The sequence below is a fragment of the Delphinapterus leucas genome, chromosome 16 (genome assembly GCF_059928025.1).
Source record: "Delphinapterus leucas isolate spDelLeu-1000000601 "Yukka" chromosome 16, BTC_Dleu_Yukka2, whole genome shotgun sequence".
Classification (NCBI taxonomy): Eukaryota; Metazoa; Chordata; class Mammalia; order Artiodactyla; family Monodontidae; genus Delphinapterus; species Delphinapterus leucas.
The window spans coordinates 29,073,350-29,100,328 of NC_143144.1; the positions used below are offsets into that span (position 1 = coordinate 29,073,350).

General features: G+C 38.4%; 1 protein-coding gene across 5 annotated transcripts in view; it reads left to right on the forward strand.

Moving 5' to 3' along the window:
- KAT6B (lysine acetyltransferase 6B) overlaps positions 1-26,979 on the forward strand; it is a 185,526-nt gene that overhangs the window by 10,894 nt on the left and 147,653 nt on the right. For all 5 annotated transcript variants that reach the window (XM_089897235.1, XM_022590928.3, XM_089897234.1 and 2 more), the window contains exons 2-3: positions 390-459; positions 4,106-4,984. In XM_089897235.1, coding sequence (XP_089753361.1) covers positions 4,364-4,984 — 621 coding nt within the window. In that variant the 5' untranslated portion in view covers positions 390-459; positions 4,106-4,363. The remainder of the gene's footprint in view (positions 1-389; positions 460-4,105; positions 4,985-26,979) is intronic.

Here is a 26,979-nt window from a genome sequence, read left to right on the forward strand (position 1 = left end):
TTTTTTTCCTCCAGACAAAATGTTATACCTGCCTGGCTATTTGAGTAATAGTGGGATTTTTTATTTTTATTTTTTAAATGATGGAATTCTTTTTTAGACTCCATCACAAACCTGATTTTTTAAAATTTGGAGAACAGGTCTGGCCTTAAAGAAGAGTGAAAGTTTACTTCTTTAGGCACTCGCTGTGGGGCTTCATGTCCTGTCCTGAATTCCATGTTCTTAAATACCCTTTAGTGGTATGAAAGAGCTAACATACCACCAAACATAGTATACCAGTAAATTCACTGCAGCTGTTTGGATTGAATAGTTGTGGAGATCCATAGATGGTTGCTGAATTTTAGGGATGTCCTTATGCCCAAATTAACATTTACATTTTTTTCTTTTGGCAGATTTGCCTGAAGATCTGGACAATCTTCTTTTTTGTCATGGACTGTTAAAACACTTGGAGTTCCAATTCTGGTATTTTCCCTTGTTTTATTATATTTTTAAGATATAAAATGTCAGTCTTGTTGAAATGTGTTGGTAATGGAGATGAACAATTCTTTTGATTGTGGTTAAGATTGTTGTAATAGCTTGTCATGAAGGTATATTTTAAGTGTTTATTAGTTATGAAATGTGTTTTGTTTTAATGTATGTTCGTTTGCTTGTGTAACCAAAATGCCTGAAAGCAACTTTGCAATATTGGATACTTTTCTGTGACCTCTTTTCCTGCTTCCTGCAGTTGTATTTTGTGCAATCAAATTAAATTAGTTGATTCATCCTGAATAAATGATGAAAGATGAAATAATTATTTGGACATGGTGAAATGTCTTCTAATGAAATTTTGCCCCAAACCATTTTACCTTGGAAAGATCAGCTTCCTGTTTTAAACTTACTAAAGCAGAGTGATTCCTGTGTTCTATCCTGAAAGTGGTTGCACTATGAAAGCCAATGATTTCATTCCTAAATACACCTGTTCCAAGTGTAACAGTCAGTAATTTATATAATGACACAAAGGGGAGTGCTTATTAGATTTGCAGATGACATAGATGACAGAATCAAGATTCAAAACAATTTTTAACAAGTTGGAAGACAGACTCAAACCAACAAGATGTACTTGAACTGTGATAAAATTTTAAAATCCCAGCATTTAAATTTGCATAAGGAAGAGAATGAAAAGACTCGGCTTGACAGAATTTTTGAAAGAATATCTGGGATTTTTAGTTGGACTGCCTGCTTGGCATGAGCCAGTTGTATGGCAGGCCTGGTAAGGAAGTTCATGTTACCTTGGGTTGCATTTATAATTGGATAATGCCTGGAATGCCAGATTTTAAGATGGGCATTAGCCAAACTAATGAGTGACCAAGAGGAGGAGGTGCTTGGAAACCTGTGATAATGTGGACATGTTAAGGAACTGGGATATGAGTGGTCCAAGGTGGGGCTGGAGGTAGAATGGGGTTTGATTGTAGCAGTTTTCAAAAGATACTTGTTTTCAAGTATATGAAGGCTCCTCATAATTAAAGAATTTCTTGAGATTGTTCCAGGGGAACTAGGACTAGTGGGTAGAAGTTAATGGGAAGGCAGATTTTGGCTCCTGTGAGCAAGAAATATATTACAGTTAGAGCTGTCCAACAGTGGCATGAGCTGTCTTAAGAAGTGACAAATTCCTAGTCACTGGAAGTATTTTGAGACTTTATGGCCTATCTGTTGGGGATATTGAAAAAGGGATCTTTTACTGTTTAACTAGAGGTTGGACTGGATAACCTCAAAGGGCCCTTTAGCCCCAAGTTTCTAAATCTGAGGGGAGAAAAATTGAGTGAACCTACAGCTTACTGATTGCGAAAAGGACAATCCTTTTTAAATTGCCTCTTTCAAGCTGACTGAACTAGTATAGTTCAATGGCCTAATTGTTTTCAGCAACAGAATCTTTGAGAGCAAATGTTAAATTCTTCAGCGTATCTGGCTAAAGTTTTGAGGAAAGACATTATTTTCCCCTTTGAGGTACATTAAATGTAAGTAAACAACCAGAGATAACTTTAATTTTATATTTTATGAGACATTTTTCAGAGTGTGTAGACATTGTATTGGATGGAAGTGATGATAGCTACTATATACTGAATATTAGATACTATGTTCACTTAATTCTCTCAACAATCCTGGGAGGGATATACTGTTATTTCCCTACAGGTAAAGTGATGGAAATGTTAAGTCATTTTCCCAGAGTTTCTCCGTTAGACATTGGTAGGACTGGCATGCATACTATTAGTCTAATTGCAGAGGCGGAACTAGCTAGAGCAGGCAGTCATGGCTCAGGTGAAGATAGCGCTGACTTAGACTTTAGAATAATGGCATTTGAGCCTTGAGTCTACTACTGACTGTTATCCTGAGTGAGTTCCACCTTCCCCTGAGCCTCAGTTTACCCATTGAGTCATCCTGCAGATTACATGACAAGTTATACGCAAGCACACCCTGTAAACTTTAAACTATAAAAAAGAGTTAAGATGTGGACATTATCTGTGAAGAGCAAGGTTAGAGCCCAGATATGACCCAACTCCCAGGCCAGGATGCTTTGGCCTGGTGCTCTTGGCAGGTGTACTCAATACCAGATTGGAGACCTAGGGGATTTTTGTGTACACCAGGAGGTTCTCAGAGAGCAGTATCACTCCCTACCTGGTATCAGATTTGTACACACCTTGCTCGAATTGAGCAGTTTCATGAGCTAACTGGGTAGTAAGACACCTAGAGTTTTCCATTGTTCAAAAGGTGACCGGTTATGTTACTACATTAGTTTCAGTTTTCCAACCTGTGGGTTAGAGAATGTCACCAACCCTCTTCAAAGGGATGGGAAAACATGATTCTGTAGAAATGGCTCAATGGGAAATTTTCTTACTTGTGAGACTTGGGAAATAGAAGAATCAGGATCATTGCTTTTTTTTTTTTTTTTTTTTTTTTCCCGGCTGCACCGCGCATCTTGCAGCATCTTAGTTCCCCAACCAGGGTTAGGGATCAAACCCAACCCTGCCCCATGCAGTGGAAGTGCGGAGTTCTAACCATTGGACTGCCAGGGAATTCCCTCTTTTTTTTTTTAAATGATTAAATGAATTTATTAATTTCTTTAATTTGGTCAAAAGTATCCGTCAAAAATTTTCAGCAAGCATCATTTTAAGTGGTGAAATGTTAGCACTATTTCCTTTAAAATCAGTAAAGGATGAAAATAATCATGACCACTACTGCACTTCAACAGTGTGCTGAATGTACTGATCAGTAAGACAAGAAAAAACATCATTCTAAATAGTGACTCTACATTTTTTACATTAAGTTTAGGAACAAGACAGAAATGCCTACAATTACTATTATAGTTGACATTTTTTTGAGGTTTAGCAAGGGGAGGAAGTCAACAACATAAAGCAATCAATATAATTATTGGAAGAGAAGTAACAATATAATTGTATACTTAGAAAAACCAAGAAAGTATAGAAAAACAATTACTAGAATTAATGAGCTATTTTGGTAAGATGGCTAAATACAAATCAGACATTAAAGAAATAGCTTTTCTATGTTAACAATAACCAGAACGAAATGGATATTAGTAGCATATTCCACTTACAATAGTGACAAAAGTCTAAAATATTTAGAAATAATTTAATACAAAAGGCATAGAATCAATATAAAAACAAAACACTACAAAATCTCTCCGCCTTTTTTTTTAAGTTTCAGATTTTTTGAAGTAAGTTTAATATACTTCCATCAAATTTTTTGCATCATAGACTTATTCTTTGATGTTGATTTTATGTTTATAGTAGACATATATCTTGAACCACTGTCATGTAATTTTATTAATTTCAATAAAGGTTATCCATTAAATATATAGCTTAGATGTGGTCTCTTAAATGCCCCATGAATAACTCATATAAATAACGTGTAAAATCCTAAAAGAAATTCCTTCTCAGGCTGTGACCCAGTTTCTGGTTGACAAATATAGTCCCTCTGGCTTTGTTACATAATACCTGCCTGTCATTACTTCTGTGGTCATTTTGCATCTGAAAAGGTAATACTAAAGAGTCTTTTAATTTATTTTTAGAAGTTTCATTATTAAGAGCCTTTCCCCCCTTTTTAATCCTTTAAGGTCTTGATTTCCTGTTTAAAGATGTTCTTCACCCGAATGCAGTTTTTCCTGTTGGTCAAATAAGACAACTATCAACATTGCCTGTTTGTCCTCTTTTTAATCTCTAAAGGATGGATGTTTGTAAGATGTTGCTTAATATGGTCTGTAATACTCTGGCCGTTTGTTGAATTGTAAATGACTTTCAAATGTGCAAGTTCTGTTAAATACAAGGAGAACCTCTATGGGTAACTTTTGTACTGAAGAAGTCATTTGTCAACCATGGTAAAACTTGCAAACCCACTTTATACAGAGTGGATTCTTGAAGCTATACAGAAAATAAAAAAGCAAAAGCAAAGGCCCTCCGAAGAGAGAATCTGCCATGCAGTCAGCACTTCCCATGGGTTGGATAAGAAGACAGTCTCTGAACAGCTGGAACTCAGTGTTCAGGATGGCTCAGTTCTCAAAGTCACCAACAAAGGCCTTGCCTCCTATAAGGACCCAGACAACCCTGGGCGCTTTTCATCAGCTAAACCAGGCACTTTTCCTAAGTCAGCCAAGGGGTCTAGAGGATCATGTAATGATCTCCGCAATGTGGATTGGAATAAACTTCTGAGGAGAGCAATTGAAGGACTTGAGGAGCCCAATGGCTCCTCCCTGAAGAACATAGAGAAGTACCTCAGAAGTCAAAGTGATCTCACGAGCACCACCACCAACCCAGCCTTTCAGCAGCGGCTGCGACTGGGGGCCAAACGTGCGGTGAACAATGGGAGGCTACTGAAAGACGGACCGCAATACAGGGTCAACTATGGAGGCTTAGATGGCAAAGGGGCTCCGAAATACCCCAGTGCTTTCCCATCGTCGCTCCCACCTGTCAGCCTTCTACCCCATGAGAAAGACCAGGTAAGTGCAGAGAGAATGTCAATACACTGTAAATATTGCCCATTTGACTTGTAGAGTTTCAGTTAAGTTTTATACAGACATAAGTTCTGAGTTAAGTGTGATAAAATAAAATGTTTTGCCTCAGAGCAGGCTTATATATTTTAAGAGGTATATATTGTTTTACAGTATAAATTGTTCTCTATTGTTTTACAACGTATTAAGGGCTTCCTCGCTGGTTGACTAAGAATTCAATGTGATGATTATGTGGTTTGTTTTTTAAACTATAATTGCTAATCCGTGGGTGCTTGAAGGGACCAGGATAGATAACTTTAATCTTCCTTCCTCAAGGCAGGATCATATATATTTCAAAAATCCAAGAAAGGCCATTATATGTTTTTCTCTTTTAAAAGTATTATTTGTTTATTTTTTTAGCTTTGTGAGGTATAATTGATATATTTTTCCCTTTATTGTTATTTCAGAGAAGAAGAATCTATAGACTAATTATTTTAATACTGATAGTCTGTGCATTACTGGAACTGTTTTAATATGTGACCTAAATCCTGCCTGTTTCAATTTAAAGTCATTTGTTATTGTTCACTTCTCAGCAGGTGAGAGTGAATGTTTATTTTGTCTCATACTGTATCTTATAATCTTTGGTTTCTCTGGGCCTTCTGTCATTTCCATAATAGTTATACGTATATGGCAGATTTCTCCTTAAGTTACTGCTACAATTTAAAGTCTTTGGTTAAGTAGGATTTTCCTTTGTTTTATTTCAAAGCTATTGAAATTACTGCCCAAACTAAAACCAAAACAGAGCAGTAGCAAATTGTTTATAAAGGTTTCGGCCCTCCAGTTTGGGGGCTTGTTGTCTGTCCTTTGGGTGAGTGGATGCATTGATAGCAGTTAACTTTACATCTTGTAAGCCATTAGCCATTGTTGATAGAAAGGGTGATGGTTGTATGTGCTAACTGCATTTTCAGAAGTGATGGAAACAGTGTTAGGAAAAGCTGTGCTCCTGGTGACTTGTTTTTCCTCTTCGGATACTATTGCGCATAAGATAGACCCTGCTTCCCTTCTTGCCTTAAGCTGATAGAGGCCCAGTTCTACAAACTGGGTGGGACCAGGTGATTTGCCTTTCCACAGACCAATCGAAACCCTAGAATTTCTTTCTTTTTCTTTTTTTTTAAATGTATTTTTTTAACATCTTTATTGGAGTATAATTGCTTTACAATGGTGTGTTAGTTTCTGCTTTATAACAAGGTGAATCAGCTATACATATACGTATATCCCCATATCTCCTCCCTCTTGCATCTCCCTCCCACCCTCCCTATCCCACCCCTCTAGGTTGTCACAAAGCATCAAGCTGATCTCCCTGTGCTATGTGGCTGCTTCCCACTAGCTGTCGATTTTACATTTGGTAGTGTATATATGTCCATGCCACTCTCTCTCTTCATCCCAGCTTACCCTTCCCCCGCCATGTCCTCAAGTCCATTCTCTACGTCTACGTCTTTATTCTTGTCCCGCCCCTAGGTTCTTCAGAACCTTTTTTTTTTTTTACATTCCATATATATGTGTTAGCATACAGTATTTGTTTTTCTCTTTCTGACTTACTTCACTCTGTATGACAGACTCTAGGTCCATCCACCTCACTACAAAAAATTCAATTTCGTTTCTCTTTATGGCTGAGTAATATTCCATTATATGTGCCACATCTTCTTTATCCATTCACCTGTCAGTGGACACTTAGGTTGCTTCCATGTCCTGGCTATTGTAAATAGAACTGTAATGAACATTGTGGTCCATGGCTCTTTTTGAATTATGGTTTTCTCAGGGTATATACCCAGTAATGGGATTGGTAGTTCAGTACTCGGTCATATGGTAGTTCTATTTTTAGTTTTTTAAGGAACCTCCATACTGTTCTCCATAGTGGCTGTATCAATTTACATTCCCACCAACAGTGTAAGAGGGTTCCCTTTTCTCCACACCCTCTCCAGCATTTATTGTTTGTAGATTTTTTGATGATGGCCATTGTGACCGGTGTGAGTTGATAACTCATTGTAGTTTTGATTTGCATTTCTCTAATGATTAGTGATGTTGAGCATACTTTTGTGTGTTTGTTGGCAATCTGTATATCTTTGGAGAAATGTCTATTTAGGTCTTCTGCACATTTTTGGATTGGGTTGTTTGTTTTTTGATATTGAGCTGCATGAGCTGCTTGTATATTTTGGAGATTAATCCTTTGTCAGTTGCTTCGTTAGCAAATATTTTCTCCCATTCTGAGGGTTGTCTTTTCATCTTGTTTATGGTTTCCTTTGCTGTGCAAAAGCTTTTAAGTTTCATTAGGTCCCATTTGTTTATTTTTGTTTTATATGTATGTTTTGTTTATTTATTTACTTTTGGCTGCATTGGGTCTTTCTGCACGTGGGCTTTCTCTAGTTGCAGCAAGCAGGGGCTGCTCTTTGCGGTGCGCAGGCTTCTCATTGCAGTGGCTTCTCTTGTTGCAGAGCATGGGCTCTAGGCACGCGGGCTTCCGTAGTTGCGGCTCGTGGGCTCAGTAGCTGTGGCTCGCAGGCTCTAGTGCACAGACTCAGTAGTTGTGGTGCACGGGCTTAGTTGTTCCGCGGCATGTGAGATCTTCCCGGACTAGGGCTCGAACCCATGTCCCCTGCATTGGCACGTGGATCCTTAACCACTGTGCCACCAAGGAAGTCCCTCATTATATATTTTTAAGTTTATTTGTTTATTTTTGGCTGCGTTAGGTCTTTGTTGCTGCGCACGGGCTTTCTCTAGTTGTGGCGAGTGGGGGCTACCCTTCGTTGCAGTGCGCAGGCTCCTCCTTGCGGTGGATTCTCTTGTGTTGGAGCGTGGGCTCCAGGCATGTGGGCTTCAGTAGTTGTGGCGCACGGGCTTAGTTGCTCCGCGGCATGTGGGATCTTCCCGGACCAGGGCTTGAACCCGTGTCCCCTGCATTGGCAGGTGGATTCTTAACCACTGCGCCACCAGGGAAGCCCTAAATATTTTTATAAAAGCTTATGCCATGAGGAAATTCCTTAAGGGAATATAGAGCCATTTCTTGATGGCTTTGGATATCTGTTTTAAATATATATAAATTACTCTAAGGTATATTAAGCTTTTATAATTATCAGGTGCATGGACTAATTCAGGCAGCTTTAGGCAATTTAATAGCATGTTTTAATAATTTTGTGGTCCAGGGGAGTATCAACTTGTGATAGAGGAATCACTACAGATTTTCCACAGTCCCTTTCCTATCCTTCTCTTTAACCTTGCCCATCATTTCTTGACATCCTTATATTTTTTTCATACAGCATCTATACAGAAGTATTTTTAGTCTGAAGGAAGACTCATGTCTGAAAGTGTCTAGAATTGAGAACAGAGTGATTTATTGCTTATCATGCAGTTGTTCCTGCTCTTTTTATGATGCTGATCTTTAAATTGTCCAGTTAGCATCATCATATAACAAGGAAAGCTGAGAAAATATGTCCTAGAATTTTTATTTGATGAAATTTGGGGATTAGTTGTGTTGAGTAATCATAATCTAATTTTTAAAAAAGGACAAATAAACATAAATGAAAATCAGATTGCCGATTTGGCCAGAATGTATTGTACTGTTTCTATTGTATATTACAATAGCCTTTTCCCTTGAAAAATGTAATAAAAAGTACATCAGAATATATTGCCCTTTGAGATTACAAGGGATAAATAGTTTAATACCCTGTAAACTTTCTAGGTCAATGTAATAGAAATTCTTAACCTGGGTCCATGAATGAGTTTGGGGTAGGTGGGCTAACAAATCCCCTGAAATAGAACAGTCGTTTGTATCCACACGTTTTCCTTTGTTCAGGGTCTATAGTTTTTATCAGATTTTCAAAGGAATCTAAAGTGTCAAAGACCAATGTGAACATTTTTGTACTGTAGAAAATATTTTGAGTTTCTTATACTAAAACCATATATGTATGCTGGTTGTTGGCTTTTGATTATTCTTGCTTCAGCTGTTGAACTTGGATCTATATGTCGATTAGTTGTACTATAGCTTCATGTATATAGGACTTGTTCTCGTATCTTTGAAAGGCAGATTATCATTGTTCTTGATGTGCTAGAGGTCTGTAAAATTCACATTGTGGGAGGACATTTATGGTATAAATGGCCACTGTACAGAGATGAAGTCATTCAATCACAATTAGCCAACTAATGGCTTTCAAGAAGCTGTTATTCTGGTTACCTTTGTTGAACAGTTTAATTGTAAAAAAGAAAATAAAAATGGTAAAAATAATAACATTTCTTAAGTGTTAAAATGCTGGCACTATTCCAGGTGCCTTACATTTACTGTCTCCTTATCACAATAACTGTGAGGGCCATAGATTATTATCCTTATTTTATAGATGAAAAACTGAGGCTCAAAGCCTAAGCAGTTTGTCCAAGGTCACTTTCAGAGCTGGTGCGTGGTGAAGCCAAGATTCTAATGAAACAGTCTGACTCCAGACCTCTTTACCAGTGGGGCTGTATACTTGGTCAACAGGGGTGGCTTTTCATTAACAGTGAAAGTATCTCTTCCAGGTCCTCAAATGCTTAGAAGCAGTTGTCCCCCAACAAATAGATATCTGGCATTTTAAATTTGGTAGTTGCAATGAACTTAGTACAGTTTTTAAAGCAGGCACTATTTATAATATTAGCAGTATGGGAAAGCAGTAGGGAAAATAGTAAATCTGTGTGTAATTAAATGTAACATCATCATCATTCCTATGCATGACTGCTAGGAGGAATACAATGCAAGTTAAAATAGAAGAGCTCCTTCCTTTTTGAAATGTAATTGCACATCTTCTGATAGTCTAGAATTCAAACTGGATATTACCATACTGGCTCCTTAGCGTAACTTCTTTGTATTTATTTAAGAAAGCTCTCTTTGCTGAGGTGATATGGAAATGAATTAAACCACTGAAGATAAAACTTTATCTTTGACTTGGTGAGGGAACTCCTAAAGGATAGTATTAGTGTTTCTCATTAAAAATGGTAAAGCTCAATTAGGTCAGATTATGAGGACTTTGGAAAGTCAGATATTCTAAGACAGACTTCAGTTATTACTATACATTTTGTAGCATTAAGATTCCATTTGAACATTTGGGCTTTAGCATTTTTTTTTTTTTTTTTTTTTTTTTTTTTTTTGGTACGCGGGCCTCTCACTGTTGTGGCCTCTCCCGTTGCGGAGCACAGGCTCCGGACGCGCAGGTTCAGCGGCCATGGCTCACGAGCCCAGCCGCTCCGCGTCATGTGGGATCTTCCCGGACCGGGGCACGAACCCGCGTCCCCTGCATCGGCAGGCGGACTCTCAACCAATGCGCCACCAGGGAAGCCCCAGGGCTTTAGCATTTTTATAAAATCAGTTTGGTTCAATTTTAAACATTCCTTGGCATTTCACTTTATTGGGAATATCTTCCTAAAATTTATTAAGTGTCAAATCTTGGTATGTTTCTAGTGCAGTGCATAGTATGGGAACTCATTCTAGGCAGCTATAGTTGGAAAGAGAGACACTTCTAATACCAGGTAGGGCTTTTGATGTTTTTTTCTTGAAGAAATGAAATAACTGTATTACAATCTTATGAAAAACCTTCTAACGTAATTACCACAATGATACTGTCAATAAGAAAAAAATAAAAATGAGTTTCAGAAGGAGCACAGATGATCAGAAATGGGGCTGAGAGACAGAACTATATTAAAAATCACTTTTCATGGTCTTGGCCTGTTCAGTTGTTTATTCTATTTGTCCCCCACCTCCTTTTAGGGAGATATTTTATTAGGGTTTTTGGTGGGGTAATTAGTATGAAATATTTCCATAAATAGAAGATTAATGTACATCCTACATCAGTTTCTCGTGTTGTGTAAATGGTGTAATTTAAAGAACTTCATTTTTACGGACTTCCCTGGTGGCGTAGTGGTTAAGAATCCACCTGCCAATGCAGGGGACATGGGTTCAAGCCCTGGTCCGGGAAATCCCACATGCCGCGGAGCAACCAAGCCCCTGTGCCACAACTACTGAGCCTGTGCTCTAGAGCCCACAAGCCACAACTACCGAAGGCTGCGCATCTAGAGCCCATGCTCCACCATGAGAGAAGCCACCGCAATGAGAAGCCTGCGTACCACAAGGAAGAGTAGCCCCTGCTCACCACAACTAGAAAAGCCCACATGCAGCAACAAAGACCCAACACAGCCAAAAATAAATAAAATAAAAAGTAGATAAATTTTTTTAAAAAAGAACTTTATTTTTAGATTTTCTTTTCTTCAGTTTTCTCCCTGCCCTAGAGAGACCCTCCTCATCCCCCTCTGGAACTTTTCCAATCTCCCGTACTTTGTGAAGGACCATTCCCTAGTCCATATTGTTCTATGATGTGGCAGGCTTCCAGAAGTTTCTCAGCCCTAGGAGAACTGTTCATGGTTTCAGACAACTCTGGATCTTTTTGACAGAAATGTGTGTATTTTTTATCTGCTAATTATAGAGTCCAAATGACCTCCTCTCTGTTGTCCTTCTCAGTTCTCCTTTGATTTGGTGTCCTTTGTATTGCAGATGTCACATTTCTCAAAGAGTGCTTAGTTGTGTGCATTCAACTGAAAGTTGGATAAAGGCCTAAATATGGCAGAATACACTCTTCCATATTCTGTAACCTGAATTTTGGGATCAGTATGAATGAAAGTAGGTTTTAGAATGACTGAAGTCAGACAGAAACCTATTATATAATGTGAATGACTAGGTGAATCCATAGTGCTGTTCCAGGGTCAGGGAAGGAAAAGGATTGTGTTATGTTGTTCCTATGGGTAAGCTTCAGAAGTTCTTCAAAATAGCACTAGGACTGCTTTTGTGAGCAGATAGTACCAGTTGCTGGGGTGTTGTTGAGAGAGCCCTCAGATTGTCTAAGACTAGTTAGTCGGGTCAAGGGAAGGATGCGTCTTTCTCTCGCACTCAGGAGTGACAGCATGTTCTACTTTTGAGCTTTTATCGAGATGGGACTTGTCTAGACTTCTAATGAAATAGGTTTCAGGAAAAATAGAAACATTATGTCAGAGGATTTTGGACTCTTAAAATGAGTGTTAAGTATTCTTTTTAACTCTTTGGATCTTAGATATGTTTGACATTATAGCTGCCTTTTCCTGACCTTGACGTGAATGATATATAGAGCAGTCTAGTTTTTGATTTCCTAATGGTATTTTCTTCCAAGCATTAAGGATGCTAAGGGTGTAATTTCTTGACTAATTTTGGATATTTTCAGCAGCTTTCAGGAATTTACTGTTGTGTTCCCTATACCTATTTGGATTATAACAGCTGTATTTGTTATACTTTGAGTGCTAAGAAAAATCTATATTTTGTAGCTTTGAAGTTATTTAACAGTTAAGTGTTGTTTGCTGATTTATTCTGACCATATCTTGGATGGCGAAGATTTTTATAATGTTTCTCAGAACGAAGGTCTATATTCTTTTTATATATTTTATCTTTGTAATGTAAAAAGAATACACGAGAAAATGTGATTGTTTTATCACTGCAATAGCAAATTTTGATTGGAAAATTCATGACTTTTTGTTTTGTTTATAAACTTAATTTTCTTGGCCTATACATTAAACTACAGTAGATTTGATTGAACTGTTCTTCTCCAGTTAAACCAGCATTTCACATGTGAATCTGCATCTTCTCAGGTACTTTGATCTCTCCAGTCTATTAATGTTTCTGAGTACATAAACATAAATTAGCTCACTAAATTAAAGTTTGCAAATGAGTCAGCCATGTAATTTGTGACATTTTCATTTAGCAGCGCCATGAGGAAAGTGTGTTTTGTTTGTGTGTGGGTGCTCTTATCTCATTGTCTTCAGGTGGTGATGGGGAGTTTATAGAAGTAAGAGAAGGAGGCCTGGCAGGGCTCATTGTGAAATGCCAATCACTGTTATCATGCTTATGCTTAGGACTGGACTGCTTTCCCAGAGAAGTCTCTGGGAGTTGCAAACTGTATACTGTTGTTCTTCCTTTTATAAGCGAACCTTTTAATTAGCAGAATATTAATGGTAGAGTGTAACTTTTTTTTTTTTGCTTTGTTTTGTGAAATGTAATACATTGAAAGCACTGCAAAGTGAACTATATAGGCAGAGTTCTACAGTAAATGATATTAGATTTAAACTGTGAGGCTGGTTTCTTCAAAGATACAAAATAAATACTAATCAGTGGTCTAAGCAAAATCCAGGAAGGATTTGTGTTAATTTGACAAGTGGGCTTAGAATTCTTTAGCCATTATTTTTTAGAAACCAGCTTTGTTCATACATCCTTTCTCTAATTTGCTTCACTTTTGATCTTTGATAAAACCAGCTGCAATTTTGTTTCATTAACAAACTTAACTGGTTAACAGATGTTTGTTTTGGCTTGATTGTATCCTTTCTATTAGAAACAGCATAAGCATACATAGAAACCATGCTGGGCCTTTTCCTGTCTGTAGCTAGACAGGCATTTCAGAAGAGCAACTTAATTTTATTTACAAGTTCAATTTTTGTTCCTCTGTGCTATTATAGTAGGTATACAAACGTTTTAGCTCTTGTTTCTCCTGTCAGGGAGGTCTTTTGTTCCTAATCCTCCATCTGTTAGTCCAGTACCACCCCACCCCACCCCTTTTTTTTTTTAGCATTCCAAAATCTCAGCATGCAGAAAAAGGTATTGCAGAATAGGTAATTGAGATATCAGTGACTCTTCCACAGTTCAAGGGAGGGAATGGGACTAGCCTGGTAAATTTAGATAATTTCTTCCATCTTCTTTGATGTTGGGAAGCTGCCATATGGAGAGCAATGAGGCCTACAGGAAGGAGGTGAGCCTTGGTCTGAGCTGCCTGTGATACTCACAGTGGTGTGGGCTGGGAGCCAGAGGCCACGCTTGAATGTGTCTGTAGTAGTTTCTGATGCCACCAGTTTTGATTTTTGTCCATGGTTGACTGCCATGCTTGTGACCGTCTCAGATCATAAATGCGATGATGAAGTTCAAGAAAACAGAGAGTAAAGATTATATGGCGTAAGAGAAACAATAATAAGAGCAGCAAAGAGTGCTCAAACTAAAATCTAGTATTAAGGACATGAAATGATGACTCTTGTTTGATATTTGATCAACTAGTTTCCCAAACTGGTATTTTAATATCAGGTACAAGCTTCTACCTTATATCGAAACCCAACTGCAGCTGTTGAGCCTTGAGATGTGAGTGAAGCAGCAGAACACAGAATCTGCTAGTGGAAGAGTGTGGGCAGTTTGAAGAATATAAGCTGTTCCAGCTACAGTACTGGCAGGACGTGAGGAGACTGGGAAAAGCAGGCAGTGGTGGGAGCCAGGAAGACGATTCCCCCTTAACTTTGTATTTATGAAATTGCAATACTGCAGAAAAGTTGAAAGAGTAGTGCAATAAGTGCTATATTTCTTTCACTAGATTCACTGATTTTTAACATTTTTCCACATTTGTTCTTTCTCTCCCATGTGTGTGTGTTTGTGTGTGTGTATATACACATACATACACATATTCACACTTTTTGGCTGAACTGTTTGAAAATGATAGCAAACATTATGATATTAAATTATAATAATTATATGTCAAGGAACATTCTCCTGTATAACCACAATACTTTTATCTCATGTAAGAAATTCAACAGTGAAACAAGAGTGTTATATCTAATAGATAGTCCGTATTTCTTCAGATGGACCCAAAATGTCGTTTATAACTTTTGTTTTTCAGCTAGGATCCAGTTAAGAATCTTGCATCACATTTAGTTGTCATGTCTCCTTTAATAGGGAACCGTTTTTACTCTTTTTTTACTTCTTCTGTCAGTGACAGTTTTGAAGAGTCTAAGACAGTTGTTTTGTAGGATGTCCCACGATTAGTGTTTGTCTGATTAGGTCCTCATGATTAGGTTCAGAGTAAATATTTTCGGCGAGAATACTGCATGGGTCATGTTGTGTATTTCCTTTTTTGTCACATCCTTTCAGGTTGTCTTGTTACTGGCAGTGCTTATTTGATTAGTTGGTTAAGGTGGTGTCTGCCAGATCTCTCTTTATAAAGGCACCTTTTTCATTTTGCAGTGAATAAGTAATTTGTACAGTGATACTTTGAGACCGTGTGAATAACCTTTCACCCTTTGTATATTAGTTTTCTATTACTTGCTGTGAGAAATTACCACAAACTTAGTGGCTTAAAACACCGCAGATTTATTGTCTTCCAGTTCTGTAGGTTGGAAGCCCAACATGGTCTCATAGGGTTGATATCAAGGTGTCAGTAGGACTGTGCTCCTTTCTGGAGGCTCTAGGGGAGAATCTGTTTCTTCACCTTTTGCAGCTTCTACAGCCTGTCTGCATTTCTTGGCTCATGGCCCCCTCCCTCTGCCTTCAAAGCCAGCACATCCCATCTCTGACCATTTTATCATAGTTACTTCTTTCTGTGACCAACCACCTGGGCAGCTTTTCAAGGATTCGTGTGGTTAGATTGGGGCCACTTACATAATCCAGGATAATCTCCCCATCTCTAAGTCTTTAACTTAATCACAGCTATAAAGGTCATTTTGCCATGTAAGGTGACAGGTGGACAGGTTCTTGGCATTAGGGAGTGGATATTTGGGTGTGGGGGGTGGCATTATTCTGCCTGCCACACAGTGGTTTCAGTATCCTCACCTAAATCAGTTTTTGCACTAGAGGTTGCAAATCTTTGAAGGTTTTGGAGCTATAGTGTAATCACATGGTCTAAGTCTGCTTGGAAAGGAATGAATCACAATTTATGGGAATAATGCTAGCTGAAGGCTGGAAGTCAGGCAGCCTGAGTTCTAGGTCTGGTGGTACATCCTGAATCATTTCCACGAGGGCAGAAACAGGGGCTGCCTCCCATTTCCACTTAGTGTTTCTTTACTCTGGAGTCAAAGAACTGAAGAATGGATTTGGCAGTAATAGCTTGAGAGTTTTTGACAATAGGAGTTTGGATATCCAAAACGTTTTCTAACAAGTACATTTAAAGTTGTAGACAAGGATCTCTCATTTAAATGCCCACAGAGTGCATGAAGATATGTAAAACAACTTAATAAGAGAGGCTCTTTGATGACGTTTTGAAGACTAAGTAACATCTGAAGAACTTTGTGTCTGTTATTTAAATTTGAATCCTCAGAGAACTCTGAACAGGCCGAAAAAGAAAGTGACTTATTTAAAAAAGAATAATATCATTGTCACAATGTTATATGTCAGTTATACTTCAATAAAGTTGGGAAAAAAAGAAAAATATCATGCAGTTGGATGTATATTATATTCTTTTAGTTCTTGGTAAAAACTTAGAAAAAAAAATCATCAAAATTCACAAAGGCAGTTAACCTTAACAATTCTTCATTTCCTTTCACTCCACAGTGTTTTAGTAGAATTTTCTGCAGTAGCTGCAGTTAGTTGGAATACCTTGGTAATACTGACTGTTCCAGTTGGTAAAGAATAACTGTTCAGTTATCAGCCTGTAAATGTGCTTTCTAGAGCTGATAAAAAAAGATGATCTTCTCATCTGATGAGCTCTGACACTATAAACCTCCCTTCCAACTTATCTCACTTTTCCACCAGCTACTGAAATATAATAAGATGCCAACAACTACATCCTCACAAAGCATTTATACCAACTTATATAAAATCATCTCTGCATTGGAAAATTGTGTAATATCTTGATTTCAATTTAACATAGTATATTGGTTAGCAATAAATCTTGCTAGGGTAGGAACAAAAGCCTACAGGCAGTTTTGATCAGGGGCAAATTATATGTATTTTTCCAGTTTCTAAAAATTTCAGAGCAAAATGAAATAAACATCACCAGGTATCTTGCAGTAAGTGCCTTGACTTTCCTGAAATGTGCGATTTGTGTCTGTGACTATTTCAGTTCTCAATTCTGTCTGTGAGACACAAGAGCAGAAGAACATGGTTAAAAACTTATACCTTGTAAAGTATGCATAATAAACAGTTCATATTAGATTTGAAGGCTATACAGAAAATATGCAAGAAGATATTAGTATTAAATACTTAATGCTTACTATGTACCAGGTAAAGTTCTAAGTATTTAACATATACAAAATAATTTTACATGAACCCTGAGAGATAAGTACTGTTACTGATGGAACTTTACAGATGAAGCGACAGGCCAGAGATGGTACCTTGCCCAAGAGTACACAGGAAGTGTCAGAGCTGGTGTTTCAGCCTGGTGCACAGTCCCCTGCATCGGCAGGCGGACTCTCAACCACTGCGCCACCAGGGAAGCCCAAGCCATATTTAAATTGTAGTTAGAATTACCAGTTGAAACATGCCAAGACATTCATTTTCACAGTGACTGAAAATTTATTTTCTTTAGGAATGAGTAACAACAGCCAACATTTTATATATTGCCTACTGTGAGTCAGACACTACTTAAAGTGCTTTAAGTATAGCAACTTGCCTGTGAGGTAGTACTTCTTTTCGTTCTTACACGGGAGGGGACTGAGGTACATGAGGTTGGAGGACTTGCCCAAAGTCACATGGCTGTTGTATGGGGAGTGGAGCCAGGATTCAGGCCCAGGCGTCTTGGCTCCATAGTCTGTATGCTTAACCATTATGCTACACTACCTCATATTTTCCCTCATGAAGAAAAACTTCTTTTAAAGAAAAGGTGTTGAAAATAGTTACACATTAGGTTCTTATAATGCTGGACCTCTAAGTGCCTTTTTAGTGTTTGTAATAGGAGTCGCTGAAAAGACTTAAAATTTATGGTATGACCTTATTTAAGGTGGCTTTTCCCAAACAACCTCTGAGGTAGAAGGAAATGGTACTCTTCAAGATGTTAAGGATGCTAATAACGTTCTGAGTTCTAATGTCCCTGAGAAGTTCTGGAATTTAGCTTGCTTAGCCCACAGTTTCCCAAGATGATTTGATAATGGACCCTCTCCTCTCCCTTTCTCCTCACTCCTCACAGTAGCCATCCACTTATCTAGAAATCTTTACATTTGGTTAAACACAGTGCTGATGTGATAGTGCTGATGTCAGCTTATACTGCTAATTCCTTTCCTCTTTTCTCCCAAATACTCATCCCAAAGGAAACCATTGACTAATTGACTTAGGGTTTGTGCTTCAGAACAGAAAACCAAAAATCATCACATTCATTTCTTGTCTCTATTATGAATTAATGTAGTAAAACTGTTGTATCATAATTCTTCAACTGTAGGATAACATTTTAGAGGGGCAGGTGATCTTCAGGGTCACCAAGTTCAAGGGTTTTAAGCTGACATCCAAGGACTCCTTTCAGTGGTTGTAAACCCTGAAATTGTATACAGAATGTTGGGCTTATATATTTATGAGTATTTTTCTGGAGGCTCTCCCCTCTCCCCTCCTTCAGCAGGTCATTTGACTTAGGCCAGTGGTTCCCAGACTTTGCTGCACATTTGAATCATCTGAAGAGCTTTTAAAAATTCTGATGCCCAGACCATACGACGCCTGTTAATACAGAATGTCGGGGTGGGAGGCAGGCATTAGAACTTTTTCATATCTCTGGGAGATGCCAGTGTGCAGCAAACAGGGACTTTTGTGGTTGAGGAAACAGTCTAGATACGTTAACTGGACAGGGCCCTTGTTGTTGCTAAAAGAGACCTTAGAGGTCATTTCAAAGGAGTCTTAGGAGGAAGAGGCGCTGGGGGGCAGAATGCTTAGGTTCAAATCCTGACTTTTCCGCTGGGCAAGTAAGGTCTTTGTCTTGGTTTCCTCAGCTGACAAATGGATATAATAAAAGCACAGACTGCATAGGGGTAGTTGGCTAGAGCCATGGGGCCTTGAGATAGCGAGGCAGCAAGCCTTTCCTGGGCCGGGCTAGAAAGGACAGCTGAGCAGAGTCCAGCGCTGTGGGAGGGGTAGTTGCCCCGGCACTTCCTCCCTGGCCTTCCTGCACTTGAAGGAGAAGTGCAAATGGATACCCTTGTCCCCTTCTGCTGAAGGCTGCCTCTCCTATTGGAGACTGGCTCTAGTCACATAGGCCACTAATGGCTAAAACTAATGTTCCTTTGTTGTTTTCCCCCACTTCTTGTTATTTAAATAATGAGGAAAAGAGTATGTTTTCAGAGTAACACCTGCTTATTGTACAGACTTCGAAGGATACAGAAAAGTTCAGAGGTGATATACTATGACTGCAGATTTCACTCTAAAGATAACTACTGTTAAAAGTTTGTATTTTCTTCCAGTCTTTTTTTCTCCTACATGTACATTTGTTCTATTTAAATAAAAAGATGTTAGCTATATAATTTTGTATCTTGCTTTCTACATTTAAAACATGTTGTAGGGCTTCCCTGGTGGCGCAGTGGTTGAGAGTCAGCCTGCCGATGCAGGGGACACGGGTTCGTGCCCCGGTCCGGGAAATTCCCACGTGTTGCAGAGCGGCTGGGCCCGTGAGCCATGGCTGCTGAGCCTGCGCGTCCGGAGCCTGTGCTCCGCAACGGGAGAGGCCACAACAGTGAGAGGCCTGCGTACCGCAAAAAACAACAACAGCAACAACAGCAACAACAAAAAAACCATGTTGTAAACCTTTTCCCGTATTCTTATTGATTCTTTGACGTGTGCTTTTATTTTACTTTATTTTTTATTTTTGGCTGCATTGGGTCTTCATTGCTGTGCGCGGGCTTTCTCTAGTTGCGGCGAGCAGGGGCTACTCTTCGTTGCGGTACGCGGGCTTCTCATTGAGGTGGCTTCTCTTGTTGCGGAGCACGGGCTCTAGGTGTGCGGGCTTCAGTAGTTGTGGCATGCGGGCTCAGTGGTTGTGGCTCACAGGCTCTAGAGCGCAGGCTCAGTAGTTGTGGCTCATGGACTCTAGAGCACAGGCTCAGTAGTTGTGGGGCAGAGGCTTAGTTGCTCCATGGCATGTGGGATCTTCCCAGACCAGGGCTTGAACCTGTGTCCCCTGCATTGGCAGGTGGATTCTTAACCACTGCGCCACCAGGGAAGTCCCTTGAAGTATGATTTTAAATGGCTGGTAGTATTTCTCATGTCTTTGTTGCTCAACATTTAGGGTGTTCCTGACTTTTTTGTTATTACGGATATTGCTGCTACTAAAAATTTTTGTGTATAAGTGGGTAATTGTTTCTTATAAGATAGATTATTAGAGGAGGTACACTGGGACATAAACATGAATTCTTTTTCTAAGACTTTCGGAATGTATTGTAAAAAGTGTTCCAAAAGGTAGTACCAGTTTATACTCTTGGGCAGCGTATGAGAGGCCTTGGGCATCTACTTGCTTCCTCACCTGTACTTTTTATCTTGGTAATGTGGTAGAGGGAAGAGTGGCTCCCTTTTACTTTGCTTTGTATTTCTTTGATTACAAATGACTTGTTTTTTGTTTAATGGTCATTGCTCAATAGCTGTAGTGTTGCAGTTAGTTCCCCATCCTTCATTCCTATGCCCCGGAGGCAACCATCTTCAACCCTTCAACCATATTTAGTCATTTCTTCTGGAAGTTAGAGTTCTGTGTTTTTAAACAGCATTCTTATAATGCTATTTCTTGAATTTCAATTTTAGACATTTTTCTATTGACTTCTTGCCAGGGAAAATAAGGATAAAGGTCTCTTATACACATATACCCTTCCCTTTCCCATTGCCCTTCTCATCTCAATGTAATTAAGTCTTCATTTTTGTTTAAGTATTTGTATTCAGTGTTTATATTTTTACCAGTATGCAAATATTACTTAGTTGTGCCATGAAGTATACTGTTATCAATTTTTGTGATTTTTTTTCTTGTTTTTTTTTTTTAAGAAAATTCTTCTCCATCCTACCATCCTGAGCTCAGAGGAGCATTTACTGATATTTCCTTCTAATTTTTTGTTTGTCTTTAGTGGTGTGATACTTAGATCCTTAAAGTCGTCTGCAGTTTTAATTTTGGTTAATGGTGTAAGAACCTCTTGTTGTGTTTTTAATAGCTGACTGATTGTTCCAGGATCATATAATAAAATTCTTACTTTCCCCACTAATTTATGATGCCTTAAAAAAAAAATCACATAACTTTATCAGAAAGCTAGATCTCTCTTAATGCTCAGCTTTGCTTTTACCTTTGAAAATTTTAATTAAATTAACTTTGCAACTTTTATTTCACTTAACCTCATTTAGCCTGTGGAGCTGTCTCCAGTTTTGCTTTGGAATGTAGGGGAGGAGGGAGGAGGCAAAAGGCAGTGGCCTCATGGTACAGTATTCGCATTTTCAAAGATTTCTGGAATACATGTCACTTGAAATCATTTGATCCCTAAATTCTGTGGATCTCTAGAGAGTCTTAGCTAGCCATAATTATGTCAGCCTGTGTTTCACTAATTCCTTATGACCATTTTGTGAAACTGAGGGTTCAGGGAAGGGTTTATTTTAGCTGATTAGCTGTTGGTGTTGTTTTTTCTTTTTTGGCCGTGTTGGGTCTTCATTGTTGCACACGGGTTTTCTCTAGTTGCAGCAAGCAGGGGCTACTCTTCATTGTGGTGCACGGGCTTCTCATTGCAGTGGCTTCTCTTTGTTGCAGAGCACGGGCTCTAGGTGTGCCGGCTTCAGTATTTGCTGCACGCGGGCTCAGTAGTTGCGGCACGCGGGCCCTAGAGCATGTGGGCTTCAGTAGTTGTGACACGCAGGCTGTAGGGTGCGGGGGCTTCAGTAGTTGTGGCTCGTGGGCTCTAGAACATAGGCTCAGCAGTTGCAGCCCACAGGCTTAGTTGCTCCGTGACATGTGGGATCTTCCTGGACCAGGGATCGAACCTGTGTCCCCTGAATTGGCAGGCAGATTCTTAACCACTGTGGCTTCAGGGAGGTCCAGCTATTGGTTTTAATGACCTAAAAGTGCATTTGTCAGAGATCCTTGCTGTATTAAACCTGACACAGTTGGAAGTGAGTGGGTTTCCTGTTGGACATGCCTTGAGCTGTTGCCCACAGACTCTGTTCCCTACCCTAAGATCTGATCTTTCCAGCTATCTCACTGTCATTCAGTATTGCCCAAAGGTTTATACTGGGCTGTGAATTTCCTAAATCTACCTGTGTTATTGATTTCTAATTTCATTCCATTGTGGTCAGAGAATGCAGTTTATATGATTTCAGTCCTTTTATATTTATTGAGGCTTGCTTTATGCCTTAATATATGGTCTGTCCTGAAAAATGTTCTGAGTGCAATTGAGAAGAATGTGTATTCTGCTACTGTTGGGTGAAGACATCTGTATATGTCTGTTAGGTCTAGTTGGGTTTGTAGTGCTGTTCAATACTTCTCTTTCCTTGCTCATCTTCTGCTTGGTTATTCTATTATTAAAAGTGTAATATTGAGGACTTCAACTGTTATTGTTGAATTGTCTGCTTCTTTCATTATTGTCACTTTTTCTTAATGTCTTTTGAGGCTCTGTTGTTAGGTGTATATGTATTTATGATTGCTATGTTTTCTTGATACATTGACCTTTTCGTCATTATACAATGTCCTTTTTTTCTTTCAGTAACAATTTTTATGTTAAAATCTTTTTTCTGATAGTAATATAGCCACTTCACCCTTCTTTGGTTATTATTTGCACGGTGTATCTTTTCCATTCTTTTATTTTCAACTAGTTTATGTCTTTGAATCTGAAGTGTATCTCTTGTATACAGCATAGACAATGCTGCCATGAACACTTGTGTAAAAGTATTTGTTTGTATCTGTGTTTTCAGTTCTTTTGGGTATATACCTAGGAGTGGAATTGTTGGGTCATAGATAATTCTATGTTTAATTTTTTGAGGAACTCCCTAGTTGCTTTCACCAGTGGCTGCACCATTTTACATTCCTACCAGCAGTGTATGAGGGTTCCAGTTTCTCCACATTCTCATCATCACTTGTTATTCTCCCTCTCTTTCTCTTTTTTTCTTTCTTTCTCTCTTTTTCTTGGTAGGCTAATGCTCCATTATATTCCTTTTCAGACTCTTCATGGCTAATTGTGCTTGCTTGTTTTCCCATACAGACTTTAGAATCAGCTGTTTATTCAAAAGATCTTGTTGTAATTTTATTAGAGTTTTTAGGGCCTTCTAATATTGAGTCATACCAAAGAACAGGTGTATCTTTCCATTTTTTTAATCCTTCCATTTTCTATTACTCTATTAGTTAAAATTTTTTATTGTGTAAAATTTTAAGCATATGAAAAATCAAAAACAATGCTCACTCATTACCAGCTATGACAATAATTGCCTCATGACCACTCCTGTTTATTTATATCCCTACACATTGTCCCACCCCCTGCCACTACTGAATTATTTTGAAGCAAATCCCAGACATACATCATTTTGTTTATAAATATTTTTGTAATATGACCATTATCATCCATTTAAAGTCTTTTGTATGTGAATGTAAGTGTGTAGAATATAGAGTATGAGTATAGAGTATAGAGTAGCATATACTGAAGGATTTTAACTTTCTGTTAAATTAATTCCTCAATATGATCTTTTTGGGCTGCTTTGTAAATGGAATCTTCTGTTACACTTTCTAATTGGTTCTTTTCAAAATACAGGATAGTTATTGATTTTTATATATTAGTTTTGTACCTAGCCACCTTACTGAGTTCTTTCTTATTCATAATAATTTTTAGCTTATTATCTTGGGTTTTTCAGGCAAGCAATGCTGTGTTGGCAAATAATAATTTTAATTGTATTTCCTCTTTTCTAATTTACATATCTTAAATTTTTCTATTGTCTCTTTATTGGCATATCTTATTACATATCTTAAGTTTTTCTATTGTCTCTTTTTATTGGCTCTAGTACTTCCTTAATGACGTTAACCAGTACTGGTGATAGTGGATATGTTTTGGGGGAATACTTCAGTATCTCCCAATTAAACATGTTGCTGGCTTATGAATTTGTCATGTTGTTAAAGAAATTTCATCAGGTATAGATTTTTAATTTTATTAAATGTTTTTTCAGCATTTATGGAGATAATGATTTTTTCCCTTTGATCTTTAATATGATTAATTATCATAACTGATTTCCTAATATTTAACCATCCTTGCTTTCTGAGTATGAATCCCAGGTGTTCATGGTGTATTATTTGTTTAATAAGTGACATTCCTTTGAATAGTACATTTTCCTGGCATATTTAAAATTTTCAGTCTTAATAAATTCACCCACAACATTTTAGAAACATGTCTATCCAGTAAAGAATTGTTCTTATTAGTAAGCTTATTTTCTGTTGCCCATCCTTTTGTTATGCTCATATTAGGGGGATAGATTGTGTGTGTGTGTGTGTTTGTGTGTGTAGGTGAGAGAGAGAGAGCAGGAGAAAGAGAGTGTGCACGAGTGCACCTGAGGGAGAGGGGAAGGAGGAAGAGAGATAACAACACAATGGTTGGTTTTAAAAGCTATGGTATGATAAACTGTAATGCATGATATATCCAAATCTTTGTTGTAGCAAACTATAATATAATAATTTTTTTTTTTTTGCGGTACGTGAGCCTCTCCCTGTTGTGGCCTCTCCCGTTGTGGAGCACAGGCTCTGGACGCGCAGGCTCAGCGGCCATGGCTCACGGGCCTAGCCTCTCCGCGACATGTGGGATCTTCCCGGACCGGGGCACGAACCCGTGTCCCCTGCATCGGCAGGCGGACTCTCAACCACTGTGCCACCAGGGAAGCCCTATAATATGATAATTTTTTACTAAAACAATTTAAACTAAATATTTTTATCATTAAATTGAAACCAAATATGTCTAATGGATGAGAGTACTTGAAACATACTGGTGACAGTGTAGTATGATTGAAAGAATATGGGCATTTTAAATTTGCATTTTTTGACTTTTAAGAAGTTATAAAAGTAATATATACCTAATGTCAAAAATTTAAATGTATAAAGTTAAAAGTAAAAGTTGTTCCTCATTGGCCCTTCATGATCTTCCCCTAAAATAGCTTTCGAAAGACAACCACAGCTAGTGGATTTGTGTGTATTCTTCCAAGCCCTTTTAAAGCACTTGTACATAAATATCATACATACATTTGTATACATATTTTAACAAAAAATAAATTCATACTTTTGGTAATTTTTGTTCTTTTGAAAAAACATGTTTTTTTTTTTTGCGGTATGCGGGCCTCTCACTGTTGTGGCCTCTCCTGTTGCAGAGCACAGGCTCTGGACGCGCAGGCTCAGCGGCCATGGCTCACGGGCCCAGCTGCTCTGCGACATGTGGGATCTTCCCGGACCGCGGCACGAACCCGTGTCCCCTGCATCGGCAGGCTGACTCTCAACCAGTGCGCCACCAGGGAAGCCCTGTTTTTGAATATATAAAAAATGTATTAGCATGTATTCTTGAAAAAGTTCTAATAATAGAAAGAAAACAAGCCCCGTACAAACTCCCTGAGTCTCAGTCATCTCATCTGTAAAATAGGAATAATAAAATATTTTTCATAGGTGTGTCAATTAGGATTTAATGAGATAATGCATTTGAGCACCTGACACTGTGCCTATTCAATAAAAGAGATGAGCTAGTTATTTTGAACATGTATCAGCTCTGGAAAATTTTTGAAGATTAATTATTTTATTTTATTTTTAGCCTTGGAATTTTTTTTTTTTTGTGGTACGCGGGCCTCTCACTGTTGTGGCCTCTCCCGTTGCGGAGCACAGGCTCCAGACGCGCAGGCTCAGCGGCCATGGCTCACGGGACCAGCCGCTCCGCGGCATGTGGGATCTTCCTGGACCGGGGCACGAACCCGTGTCCCCTGCATCGGCAGGCGGACTCTCAACCACTGCGCCACCGGGGAAGCCCCTAGCTTTGGAATTTTTAATGAAGCACGTTTTGGCATATACCTCTATGTTCTGACAGTGATCTTTTGACTTACTCTGTCCTCTTTCAAGGCCTAATCAAAAAAGAGAAGGTCTTAAATATTTTCCTTATAGCTTTGTGTGCTATAAATGTAAGTTTAGTTTAATAGCAGAGGTTAACTTTTTCTTTATTAATTATTTAGATTACTTCTCCCCTACTTCTCTCAAGTTTTTGGTTAGTTCAGTGTTTTTTGGATCCACGTGTGCCTTCATCACAGTTTTTGCCACTTTCATATACTGTTTATTAGTTATGTTCTTAATATTTTCTTTCATATTGCTCCACTAAAGAGGCATAACAACCAAGTGCCATGCATAAATTCTGTACTAGAACTGGGGGATAATTAGGTACATTTGAATTTGGAGCAGATCTTAGGGCAAATTAAGCCATTAATGTTAATGTTCTTTATGTGATAATGGCATTTTGGTCACCTAAGATCTCCTTATGAGTTAGGAAATGCCTTCTGAACTATTTTGTGGTGAAGTGTCATGCTGGTGCAGCTTACTTTCAAGTGGTTCATCAACAACCATAACAAAAGTATGTGTGTATAAATATATATGTGTGAGTTCAGATAGATACAGGTGTAGATAGAGCTGTGAGGCAAAAATCTTAACAACTGGTGAGTCTAGGTGAAGGGCATACAAACATTCATCATACCTCTTAAACTTTTCTGTAGGCTTGAAATTTTTAAAAAATGTAAATTTGGAAAAATAAATATAATCAGAATGCTCATTAAAAATTAAATTGCTGGTGGTGCAGTGGTTAACAATCCGCCTGCCAGTGCAGGGGACACGGGTTCGAGCCCTGGTTCAGGAAGATCCCACATGCCATGGAACAACTAAGCCCTTGCACCACAACTACTGAGCCTGTGCACTAGAGCCCACACACCACACCTACTGAGCCTGCGTGCCACAACTACTGAAGCCCACGCACCTAGAGCCTGTGCTCCACAACAAGAGAAGCCACCACAATGAGAAGCCTGCTCACCGCAACTAGAGAGAGCCCACATGTGGCAATGAAGACCCAACACAGCCATAAATAAATAAATAAATAAATAAATAAAAATTAAAAAAAAAAATTAAATTGCCTCACTTTCTTTAATTTGATAAATCTACTGGAAAAGGAAACTTTATCATTACCATAAGTGGAAAATATGTATTCCTCTTCATAAACAGAAGGTATATAGTTGTAAAATT